Below are 13,462 nucleotides of genomic sequence, written 5' to 3' on the forward strand. Positions count from 1 at the left end.
ATTTTGTGCAAGGAGGGTCTATGTGAGAGTGACTTTGCGACTATCCAAACATCCCTCCTTTATGTGAAAGAAGCTCACCCGAGCAATTCCAGCGACTTGTTTCTCCATACAGGAGGCATCTTGATGCGGTCATGCCAAACAAAGGCTTTTGTAGAAAGTATGGTATGCAATGTGTCATTCTTCAATATTACAGATAATTTAAGGACATCTATAGTTTGATTTCTGTGCCAGTGTGGATTGTTCACCAACATCTGATGAGAGTTCCATGTCAATAGCAGCTTGACTTCAATATTTTTTCACCCCTGTATATAGTAAAACATTCATCCAATTATCCATCCATATATTTTAATTGTAAAGGCCTGCATCGCTGTTCTCCGATATAAGAGAGGAGAATTCTCAGCAGCAGCGAAAAAGTAGGTGAATCCAGCAACCAGGCAAAAAATATATTAAATCATAAGTATAAAACTTAGTTTTTATTTCATCCTTTTAAAAAATAGGTTAAAAAGGTACCATGGTAATGACAGAAACTGACGTGTTTCGAACTAAATGCCGTTCTTAATCATAGTCAACACATCACCATACCATGTAAAAAGTTATATAGAAAAAGGAAAGGAAGTGGGCGGAAAAGGGAGTCGACAATATGTCACAAATTAAATGCAGCCGAGTGGCAACAGGAAAACAAAAAAAAACTGAGTAAAGAAAAGCATGGTTAAAACATTATTAGTAAATGTACATTAAATCATTCCTGGAATTTAGACCTAGTGGTATTCTAGTTTTCATGGTTAATATCCAGTAGGCTTCCCTAGAGCTTTGATCCAATCCCCGCCTCTTTTAGGGCGATTAACCCGTTCTATGGGTACTACTGATAGATGTGAAGTGTCTCGGTTGTGTAAATCCCTGCAGTGTCTGGAAACTGCTGAAATGTTACGTATATTGCTTCCTACATGCATGGTGGATGGATCCTAGCGTGCCCCTGATATATGTTCTGCTATTCTCCGTTTTAAAGCCCGTTTAGTGCTACCTATGTATTGCAGCGAACATTCATTACAAATAATAGAATACACTACATATGTAGAGTTGCAATTTATAAACAAGTTTATTTTGTAATTAGTGTTGTTTTGTATAGATGGTGCAAATTGGGTTTTGGAGATGTATTTACATGTGCCACATCTAGGTTGAGCACATTTAAAACTACCTTTACTGTTTAACCATGTGGGATTCGTATGTGAAGAAGAAAATAAATTGGGAGACAAAACGTCACCAAGGGTGGCGGAACTTCTAGCCGAAAAACGGCATCCAGATTTTAATATTGTGTTCAAAATGGAATCCTGGTATAAAATGGGAAGATGTCTTTTTATTATATGTATTACTTGATTATATTGGCAAGTGTAATCAGTGGAAAAAGTTACCTGATCAGTACTTTTATTTTTTCTGTTTTAGTGTTGGTGGAACGATTAGTATAAAGTAACTGAAACTTGGATTTGTTTCTTAGGGTATCTTTTATACGTGAAATAAGGGCTTTATTGTATCCTCTTTCATATAGACGTTGAGTAATATTACTAGAGGTCTCTAAATATTGTTTTTCTTGTGTACAGATTCTTTTAGCCCTAATAAATTCTCAGCAGCAGCACCTAGCAATACAATACTATTGATATGTACTAGAACAGTCAGAAGTACTGTCCTGGCAAATGATCTTACACAAGACGTCTTTCCTTTGAAGCTCACAGACTCTTTGTAGATGATGGGCCATTTTCCTGTGAAGTTATTCACAGTCTAGTAATACCAGTTTCTACAGTATTCTCAACAGTGAGGCTAGTTTACATAATACTTGACTTTGTTTGTTGCTCACTTGACATACCTATATTGACTGGTGGACATTCTAAACACAGCTCTATAAATTATTATTGATGACTGTAACTTTCGTCACCTGAATGCAAAACCTTAACCAACTTTCATTCTCATACAATGTCAGCTTTCCCTGGCATGTTTTAAATAGCATAAACTATAGTTTATTTGTTGAAAGATCTCAATATAGCAATTGATGAATTCACTTACTCAGCAGTTACCTTAAAGGGAACCTGTCAACACAATTTCATAAATACATCTAGTAACAGGTTCCCATAGAGCCCCATTAATCCTTCTTTTAGCTAAAAATTATTTTCCTTACATCCCCTTATACAAACTACCTTATATTAGCTTGCATCAAAGAGGGTGTGTCCTGCTCTGCCCACCCCTCCTATCTACACCTCCCCATGTCCCATACCTCTTCTCAGCCGGTCATGTGACCAGGGTGATCTCATCTTAGTTCCAGTTACATTTGCAACATCTACTCGGGTTAACCCATGCATTACAATGTGCTATCAGCACATTGTAATGTATGAGTAGTAGAATACACATATACTGCCATACTGTAGTATGGCAGTATATGGTAGGATCGTACAGACAACCTAGAGTTAAAGTACCCTAGGGAGTCTGAAAAATAGTAAAAATAAAAAAAAAGTTAAAAAAAAAAAAATTATAATAAAAACCCCTAAAAACTCAAATCACCCCCTTTCCCTAGAACTGATATAAATATAAATAAAGAGTAAAAATCATAAACACATCGCCGCGTCCGAAAATGCCTGATCTATTAAAATATGATAACTGTTTTTCACTGCGTTTAATCCCGTAAAGGAAAATTGCGCCCAAAGTCGAAAATGGCACTTTTTTGTCATTTAAAAAAAATTGATAACATTGTAAACGTCATCAAAATCCGCAAAAAACTACACCACCCACAGCTCTGTACACCAAAGTATAAAAAGTTATTAGCGCCAGAAGATGGCAAAATCCCCAAAAAATTATGTACAGGAGGTTTTAATGTTTGTAAATGTAAGAAAACATTATAAAACCTATACAAATTTGTATCCCCGTAATCGTGCCGACCCAAAGAATAAAGTAGACATGTCATTTGGGGCGCACAGTGAAATCCGTAAAATCCAAGCCCACAAGAATACGTCGTGAATGCAGTTTTTCACCAATTTCACTGCATTTGGAATTTTTTTCCCACTTCCCAGTACACGGCATGGAATATTAAATACCACCATTTTGAAGTGTAATTTGTTACGCAGAAAATAAGCCATAACACAGCTCTGCACATGGAAATATAAAAAATGTTATAGATCTTTGAAGTTGGGGAGTGAAAAATGAAAACGCAAAAACGAAAAAGGGCATCGACGGGAAGGGGTTAAAATTCTATTTTTTTTATATTAAATACTAATCACTTATTAGTTAGCTTTACAGCTGCAACATTTCCCATGTAGTAAATAGCCATCAAGCAGAGGTAAAATGAGCCATAAAAAAAGAAAAGGAACAAATATAATATAGCATATAGAAAATGATCAAATGATTTTCTCATCTATAAATTCTGTCACAGATTCAGACACATTTAGCTCCATTCAATGGGAGTCATGCACATGTGGCAACCCACAGTGGAATCAAAAACAGTTGACATGTAAATTCTTTTTTCCCCACTACAATACAGAATTCAACTATGACCTTGTGAAAGACATAAAAGATTATAAAAATAAATTAAAAAAAACAAGCGATAGGATGTGGTATTAACGCAGAATTTAACCCACCAACTGAACATAACCTAAAAGACTACTCAAGGCCTGTACTTATACACTGAGCAATATGACTGTGGTTTACCCCAAATGGTGCAAGTTGGAGGGGAATTTATCAGATTGTATAGCATCTTATTCTAAAGAATGGAATAATTCAAGCCTGTTCAAGCCAAATGCCTGTTATATAAGCTAAATAGAAACCAATACTCCAGAGATTATAGTATTGGTTTCTATTTAGCTTATATAAAAGGCATTTGACAGTTGTATATAGTTTATTGATAGAGGATAGCTGTAAAAGAAAACTGAATATGCTAGGATGCAGCAATGATCCATCTGCTGGAGAAGGATGGGAGCTGCTGCCTTGGTTTATTTTTACCCCGGTGGTGGTGGTGCTCCCACTTAGCACATCTATTAAAAGACTGCGGCAGATACACGTTACAGAAAGCAAAAAGCTAGTTTTCCATTTTACATTAACACAAGCAAGATCTGATGATGTGCATTTAGGCTATGTAACAAGAAATCACTTGTGACTAGAAGATGCAACCTCACCAACAATTGTTGGGCACTCAAGTTATTAGCAGGCGGCTGTGCACTTCATCAAGCAGAAAATGTTCAATTAAAATCCAAGCTACTCACGGTTGTGTGAAGTCATGTGTCACAAAATCCGAGCTCTTGAAGAGTAAAAAGATGTCACTCAAGCTTTTACATTTCAGTGAGCTGTTCATTGCAATCCAATAGGCGTCCTAGTCAGAGCATAAAAATAACCACAATGAAATCATGGCAAAGGTGTTACCTTGAAAAACAATCGAAAAAATGGCATCACTTAGGCCGTTTCACACAAATGTTTCTAACATGGTACGGTTATAGCATATAGCATTTCAATGGGCAATACATCCATCCAAACGAATGGAAGTATTGCCCACAGTACCACTGCTTGCTCTATGTTTTGCCTTGTGTATGGCCGCGCTGAATTCCTCCCTATTGAGAAGAGAGGGGTGAACAGCGCTTCCCCCTCCTCTCGCCAGCGCACGGCTTCATGCCCAACCAGGCTACGGGCCGGGCGAGCATTCATGTCAACGTTGATGTTACAGAGGCCTAAAGCGGAGGTCAGACCCCCTAAAGTGCACAATGGAAAGTAGACAAGTACAGGTGAGCTACTACTCTGCAGTAATTGCTCCAATAGTATTGAAGGGGTTGTAGGTGATTTGGAAATCACTTCCAAATTACTGCTTACTGCCTTAATAGCGTCAACTGGTTGTGTGTGGTACTGTAGCTCAGTTGCATTAACGTGAATGCACGTTATGCCTGAGAGGCGTTAGGTGTTGATGGAACCCGGAACCCCACAGACTCATTTGCATAATTTTTAAAGACTAATCTTTAAAGCACAGTATGTCAGTGTGCTTGGTTTACAATCCTTTATCCTGGTTGTAGATGCCCTGTATGTACGCTAGAGATCAAAATTGGAGAACAATTTATGATCCTTTCCCCCCCCCCCCCATCAATAATGTAATCTCCATTAATGGATTTTTTTTTTGTAAATAGGGATACCATACTTTTGCTTACAAAATAACCAAAGTGTATATATAAAATCTTTAGTTAGAAAAAAATGTGATGATCATAATTAGGGAACAGTTATGATTGTTGCACAGAGCAAGATCATTCTTATATGGTCATTTTACTCATGAATGTATATATGTGTATAGAATATATACACATGTTATGAAATAAGCTTAACCCCTTAAGGACGCAGGGTTTTTTCGCTCATTTCTTGCTCTCCACCTTCAAAAATCTACAACTTTTTTAATTTTTCCATGTACAGAGCTGTGTGAAGGTTTAGTTTGTGTAACAAATTTTACTTCTCAGTGACATTATTTATTATTCCATGCCTTGTACTGGAAGCTGGAAAAAATTCCAAATGTGGTGAAATTAGCAAAAAAACATATATATTAAAATGTAGCCAACAACAGCAGGCATGGCTAAAGTGTCTATATTATACCACTAATGTTTTCTGCATATGCCATACTACAGAATTTTATCAGCCATATGGGGGGGGGGGGGAAACAAATTTATTGTAATCTAAGAAATACATTTGGAATGGACATCTCGAACCTCCATGGGGAACGGGGATCGGAAACTTCTTTTAGAACTGCAATGTAATTGCATGTTTGTATGACATTTGTGATCCCCTTAGATGCATAGATGCTACTGGCCACAGCATCAAACAAGCTCAGTCTTCAGTGTCAGTGTTTGGGCCACTTCCCATCTCAGTTAAATCCTTCAGTTATTTTGAGCCAAAACCAAGAAAGATGAAACGCACAGAACTGGTGCCAGTCTTTCCAACAACTCTACAGAGATAAGGTACACTGTTCTGTGTAAATCAAGGCCCTTTGAATGTGGAAATCTTATATTTATTATCCATGGCCCCTCTCCTAAAATAAAATTTTACAATTGTGCTAATAAGCCAGAAGGGCTCTGGGGAGTGTGGTGCGGTGGCCAACCTATGGCACGGGTGCCAGAGGTGGCACTCAGAGCCCTTTCTGTGGGCACTCAGGCCATCACCAGAGAGGACTCCAGGTATCTTCATGCAGTCCCAGACAGCCCAGGACTTGCTGTGCACAGAGGTATTTTAATGTGCCAGCGCTACTTGGGACCACTGGAGGAGTGGAAAGGTGTGGACAGATCTGGATCATCATTGTAGCTCCTGCTCCGGCCCTGACAATTCTTCCAGTTTATGGGACCCTGGAGGGAAGCTACAATGATCATCCAAATTTCTTCTATTTTCTGCTTTATTGGTGTCCTCAAGTGCTAATATCAATGAAAACTGTGACAGAGAAGGGAGTATAAATCACAAATTAACTTTCTGTGTTGGCACTAAATAAGTGGGTCTTGGTTGTAGTTTGGGCACTCGGTCTCTAAAAGGTTCGCCATCACCGCTCTAGGTTAAGTAGCTTTGCCGGCTAATAAACTGTGCAAGGAGCACTTCCCCCTCCCACTGTGTGCTGAAACCTCCTCTGCTGAAGTGTGATTACATAAATCAGAGGGAGGGGGAGAAAGAGAAACATCTTATGAACCTGCAGCACAAAGCGGCTGTGGTAATACCCTAGAGCCCTTTAGATGCATTTTAAAAGTTGATTTTAGAAGGAAGGAGGCTATATATAACAAATATAAAAAGATTACCACAGTCACCGTGTCATGATGAGTAAGTGTCCCGGGTTCAACCTTGATTTTGATAGAAGATTTCTTTTAACATTTATGCTAAAAACATTATTAGTTTCATTTCCCTTATAAATAACTTAACTATTTTATAAAATCTTAAGTGCTTATTTAGAGACATATTTGCATTCAGCAATATGCAGCTTCATGCTTATGTTTCCGCATCAGATTCATTGTGGCCAATGAACTGTATACCGTGCAGTAAATCCCTGGCCCTGGCGGAATGGCTAATGGGGAAAGATAGAAAAAAAGATCTTACACAGCACAATTGTCTGTCATGTTATCACTGGGCCTGGTGACATGAAACTAGCAGTATGCTTGAAGTGCCACAGATTACATAAGCATTTTGAGACTGAAACCGGAAGCGGCATGACGTGATGACGTGAGGATGCCGCTCACCTCTCCTCCTCCTCCCGCCGTAGCCCTGTGAGAGCAGCCGGCTGACTGTAGTGGCCTCTCCCCTGGACACGTGGGCGCCGAGAGCACTGTTCCCGTGTCGGCGCCGGTCTGTGACTGTCACGTGGTCTGTAACGGAGGCCGGAGTTCCGATGCAGGTGGAGTGGGGGGAAGACGTCCGCTGAGGACCGTGGTGTTGGCGCGGTCCCGTCAGACAACTTGGCGGTACCTGGTGCGGAGGCTGGCACTTGGCACCTGATACATGCGGTGGAGTCCCTGCCATGCGAGTGGGACCTAGGTTGGCCAGCAGACACCATCCGAAACTCTGTGGGGAAGCCAAGGATCGGAGTGACTACCAGATGGAATTACATCAGTAGGAATTAACGACCACCTGTGGATGCCTGCGACATGAATCTGTGGCCAGTAGGCTGAAGGTGGTGAGATACCGTACCATATATTGGAACTTAACTGTCTCTACCTTCGCTTTTTCGTATTTCTGCCCTCTGCCCTCTGCCTAACACGGGAGATGCTGGCTACTAACCCCTCCCGCTAGATTTGCATTCAATCCGCTTATTAACAACTCTCTACTGTGTGCGAGGCGAGAAGGGGCTGTAGCTGACTGTATACAACTGTTTAAGACGTGAAGCAAAATAATGGTTGATATTTGATCTGCATTCCAGCTGTATCAGCCTGTCCTCGTTTAAATATTTGCTACTTAACGTGCCCTGTGGATTTACCTTGAGCGCGCCTATCAATATCTATCTAATGTGTGCCAGGTGATAAGGGGCTGTAGCTGGCCATATGTAGCTGTGCACGCTCTGAAGTGAGGAATAGTTACCTAGGAATGCGTGCTCTGCCTGACTGCCATATGAGACAAAAAGCAAACTGTCACTGGCTGATATTCAACTGGTACTCCAGCTGTCGCTGCCTATCTGTTGATATTGAGGCAACTATATTGAAGGTTGCCGTCTGTAGGCACTGGGTGTGAGTAGACCAATGTTGTGTCCCCATGGAACAATTGGCAAATATAATTGGCGTTGAAAGACACTGATCAGATCTGCCCTTGAAGAAACGTGGCTGGGCAAAAGCGCTGCTGTCAAGATACGTTGTGGCCTTCGCTAACTGGACAATTTGTAGTCATAAATCCTACTCTTTCAATTATTAATTCCCTTCCCATTTGCACGTAGTAGTGTTTGATCTATACTATTCGTGACTTAAGGCAATAAGAAAAGTTGATAACAGTTGATACTACAATCTGTATACTAGTCACCTCTGTCTGCATTTATTAACTCTTTCTTTTTAGCCACTAACCCCTTCTTGTTTGGTTTGTGTACACAGTGCCGGCTGCTTTATATCTATGGATATGTAAATGTAATTGATATTGCCCTTTTTTTTTTTTGATATAACAAGGTAATATATAAAAGGAAATGTGTACCTGCTGGGTATCATATAGCGAATAGTGGAAATGGAATATTTCTGGGTTTAACTCGACACGTTATGTTTGTATAAACTAGTGCTGTTTAGAACCCTGGCCTTTTCGATTAATGTTAAAGGTCCACATTAAATATACCTGTGAGATAAAAGGAGGGCGGAATGGCGCCTAAAGCTGACAAGTCAGAAAAAAGGAAGTCTCAAGGATTGGTCTCACCAAAGGAAAAAGGGACCTTAAAGGGAGAGAATAAGCTGGATAAAATGTGGCAATCCCCCCAGACGAGGACTAAAGTGAGCCAGAAACAAGGGTCAGACCTTAAGGGGTCTAGTAGACCAAACATAGATGGAACTATACAAGATGAGACTGGGTCTAATAGAGTAGGAATAGAGGATGTGGAAAAAGACAGCGGGTTAGAGGCAACTGCGACACTGAATAAGGACTCGGTCCTGGAAATTTTGCAAGCTATAAAAGACTGTAAAGCCTCAGTCCTGGAATTGACGAACAAATTCGAGACAGAAATCTCCTCGATGAAGGGAGAGTTAAAAGGAATAAGGGAGAAACTCAAAGGGAATGACAATAAGATAGATGAATTAACAAAAGAAGTGAGCTGTCTGAAAAAAGAGATAAATCACCTCAAGGAAGGTAGAAGTTCAATCCAAAAAAAACTAGATGAGATGGAAGATAGGTCCAGGAGGGCTAATATAAGGGTGGTCGGCTTGCCGGAAAAATCAGAAGGGGGGAAGCCTATCGAGTTCATGGAGAAATGGCTCAATGAGATAGTTGGAAAGGAAAACGTATCTCCTTTATTCTGTGTAGAACGGGCACATAGAGTACCAGGTAAAGCGCCCCCTCCTGGAGTGGGGCCAAGGCATCTTATTGTGAAACTATTATTGTCCAGAGACAGAGATGCCGTGTTAAAGAGAGTAAGGGAGAAAGGCGAAGTGTTTTATGGAAATTCAAAAATTATGTTATTCCCGGATTATTCTAAAAACACGCAAAATAAAAGGAAGAGCTTCGTGGAGGTTAAAAGGAGATTGCAGAAGGCTAACTTAAGATACGCTCTGCTATTCCCTTTTAAATTGAGGGTTATATATCAGGATGAGGCTCTGTTTTTTGAAACCCCGGAACAAGTGTCGGAATGGCTGGAGTTAAAAGGGTTATGAGACTGCTAGAGTGAATATTTATCCTTGTGGTTACTTACTGGGAAGGCTGAGTTAGCAGGGCAGAGGGAGGGGGAGAGATGGAGAGGTGAGGTTGGGGTGGAGAGACCTACAGAAATGGTTTGTAGGCCAAACAAAGGAGTAGGGAACCCGGTAAGAGGGGGAGGTTTGTGGTTTTTTTTTTTTTTTTTTTTTTTCTTTTCTTTTTTTTTTCTTTCTTTCTCCCTCCTTGAGTCATGGCGACCACTAAGATATTAACCTGGAACGTCCGAGGAATGGGGGAACGTATCAAAAGAACTGCCATCTTTGACTGTATAAACAGGCATCTTCCAGCTATTGTATCCTTAATAGAAACCCACCTAACACAAGAAACAACTAGCAGATTAGAGCGTAAATGGATAGGAAAACAGTTTCACTCTTATCACACCAACCTTTCTAGGGGAGTTAGTGTTTTAATTCATCAGAGAATAGATCTAAAAGTACTGAAACACAAATCTGACGATTATGGCCGGTATATTTTTATTGATGGAATTTTGGAAGGCCTGAGATGTATCCTGGCCTTTGTCTATATTCCACCACCATACTCTTCGGAGATCATTAGGCATTTGCTCCTTTTTCTGGACAATTGTCCAAACTGTCCAGTATTGGCCTGTGGAGATTACAACTGTGTAATGAACCCTGAGATAGATAGAATAGCATGTGACCCCGCCAAAAAAATAGAAGGGGAGACACCCCTGAAAAGGATCTGCGACGAGGCGGGGCTGCTAGACATTTGGAGGCAAAAATACCCACAAAAAAAAGCATATTCGTGTTTTAGTAAATCACATAAAAGTATGTCTAGGATAGATCTTGCCCTGGGTAATAGGACCTGTATGGAACATATAATAAGGATGACATACGAGCCTAATACCATATCTGATCACTATCTCACAGTATTAGATGTAAGGAGTAAACACATTAGTGGAGGGAGTACACTACCATTTAGAATCAACGCTCACTGGTTGACAATATTGGATATGGATCAGGCCCTGATGGAGGAGATAGAGTTATTCTGGGAAGACAATAAAAGGAACATGGACATAGGGACCGTTTGGGACGCATTAAAGTCTCATATTCGGGGTTTTCTATATAATAAAATTCATTGGGTTAGGAAAAGTCAACGAGTAAAGGAAGAGAAGTTAAAAGAGAACATTAAAAAATGTAGGGAAAACTACAGAATAACATCAAATGTAGAGAACTTTGAAAAATTGAATACGGCCCATAAGGAATTGTCAGACGAACTGATGAATAAAGCAGAACACGCCAATTTTTTTGCAGGATACAGGAAATATTATGAGGGGGGCAAACCCGGCAGGATGTTGGCTAGGGTGGTACAAAGTCAAGACTACAACCCTGGTATAAATGTAATAAGGACTAGAGAGGGGAATTTGACGGGTGAACTAAATATAATTCAGAGGGAGTTTGTTAACTTCTTTTCGGAGCTATACTCCTCTAATTCTACACAAGGGGAAGATATGATCATAGAGTACCTCGACGGGATTGAGTTTCCGCAGTTAACCCCCGACCAAAAGGGACAATTGGATGAACCAATCACGGGGAAAGAGTTAGAGGTAGCCCTTGGTACCATAACGGGGAACACAACTCCCGGGTCGGATGGACTACCTTTTGAATTATATCGAAGATGTGGTAAGGTGTTAATCCCGATTTTAGCCAATGTACTGCGGCACTCACTGGTAGAGGAAAGGTTACCACCGTCGATGAATGAGGCAATAATAACACTCATTCCCAAAAAAAATAAAACTAATACAGAAATAGAATCATACCGTCCGATATCCCTTATCAATACAGATATTAAAATATATGCAAAAGCCCTAGCCATAAGATTACAAACTGTCGCCGGGGGGCTGATCCACCCTGACCAGTCCGGCTTCCTCCCAGGGAGATATATGTCTAGCAATATCAGGAGGGTCCTGGCAGGTATACAGTTGGGCCGGGGGGGAACGCGCTCCATCCTGTCGATTGATGCAGCTAAGGCTTTCGACAGGGTGGAGTGGGTTTTTCTCTGGGAGGTCCTGAAGAAATTTGGGTTTGGTGCGCAGTTTGTGGATTATATCCGACTATTATATTCAAAACCAAAGGCTAAAATTAGAATAGGTCAAGGGTTGACGGAAGAATTTAACATTTTAAGAGGTACGAGACAGGGATGTCCAGTCTCCCCGATCTTATTTGTATTTTTTCTGGAACCTCTAGCTATAAGGTGCAGGAACGATAGGGGGATTTTAGGATGGGGTCGTAATGGGTTAGAGGACAAAATGCTACTGTATGCTGATGACATACTGTTTACAGTAGAACATACAGAAAAATCTATCCCGACTATTATGGATATAATAGCAGAGTTCGGGAATTACTCTGGACTAGAAGTGAATTGGAGTAAATCCTCTCTTCTCCCAGTGGATGAATTTTTATTTAAAAGCAGGGGGAATCTGACGGTGTTGGCTAAAGGAGACACCATTGAATATCTGGGTATTAAATTATCTATTGAACCAAAAGAGTATATTGGACATAATTTAATGCCATTAATCCAAAAAATCCGGAAAAAAATATTTGCATGGACCAAATTACCATTATCACAGTCAGACAGGTTAGCCCTGGTTAAAATGATCGTGCTACCCCAACTGCTTCATGTTATAACAGTGACACCTATATGGATAAAAGGCAATTTTTTTAAAACTATTGAGAGACTCTTGAATGAGTTAATTTGGGGTAGGAAGAGGGTGAGACTCAAACTGGAATATCTCTATAAGCCCAAAGGAAAGGGGGGCTGGGCATTACCAAATTTCTTTCTCTATTTCGTGGCCTCGATGCTGCAATATATATTAGGGGGGAAAGATGATGAAATAATGCAAGCTATGGCACAAAGGGTAAATATGGAATTTAATAATGGGCTTGTTTTTCTGGAATCTGGGGTATTGGAATTAACAGAATTAGCACGGATACCAATTTGTAGGTGTTTTAGTAAAATATGGAATTGGGTAAAAAATCAACACGAGTTGAATGATAGCATAATATACTCACCACTATGGAGTAACTATCACCTAAAAGAGCTGCAGCAATTTAAGGATCGGAGATTTTGGGAAAATATGGGTATTGATCTAATTGCACAAATTTTTGTGGATGGGAAATTAATGTCGTTTAATATGATTAAGGAATTGTATAAAATAGAGGAGAAACACTATTTTCACTATATTCAATTATCACACAGAATTCAAACTATAAGAAGAAAGCACTATTTAAAGATAGAAACGAGTCAGGTGGTGGAACATTTGGGGAAAATAAAAGGAGGGAAAAAAACACTGTCCAAAATATATAGACTTATCTCAATAAATTTTTATGATAGCTTGTATCCTAATAGTAAAAGAAAGTGGGAAGAGGATATTGGGCCCCTATCAGAGAGACAATGGGCAAGTATATACCAGAATGCCTGTAACCCGGCAATGTCTGAATCAGCTAAACTAATACAACTTAAAATATTATACAGGTTATATTATACTCCCAAAAATATTAATAGGTTTAAGAAAACACGAACAGAAAAATGTTTAAGGTGCCAGGAAATCAATGCAGATTTCTTACATATGTTATGGAACTGCAGGCAGGTATCA

At 39.9% G+C, this 13,462-nt stretch overlaps 1 protein-coding gene across 1 annotated transcript in view; it reads right to left on the bottom strand.

The window, feature by feature from the left end:
* CDC123 (cell division cycle 123) overlaps positions 1–13,462 on the bottom strand; it is a 37,416-nt gene that overhangs the window by 15,403 nt on the left and 8,551 nt on the right. Inside the window, exon 6 of the mRNA XM_072147344.1 lies at positions 4,239–4,345. Within this exon, the coding sequence (XP_072003445.1) occupies positions 4,239–4,345 (107 nt within the window). The remainder of the gene's footprint in view (positions 1–4,238; positions 4,346–13,462) is intronic.

The sequence above is a fragment of the Engystomops pustulosus genome, chromosome 4 (genome assembly GCF_040894005.1).
Source record: "Engystomops pustulosus chromosome 4, aEngPut4.maternal, whole genome shotgun sequence".
Lineage (NCBI taxonomy): Eukaryota > Metazoa > Chordata > Amphibia > Anura > Leptodactylidae > Engystomops > Engystomops pustulosus.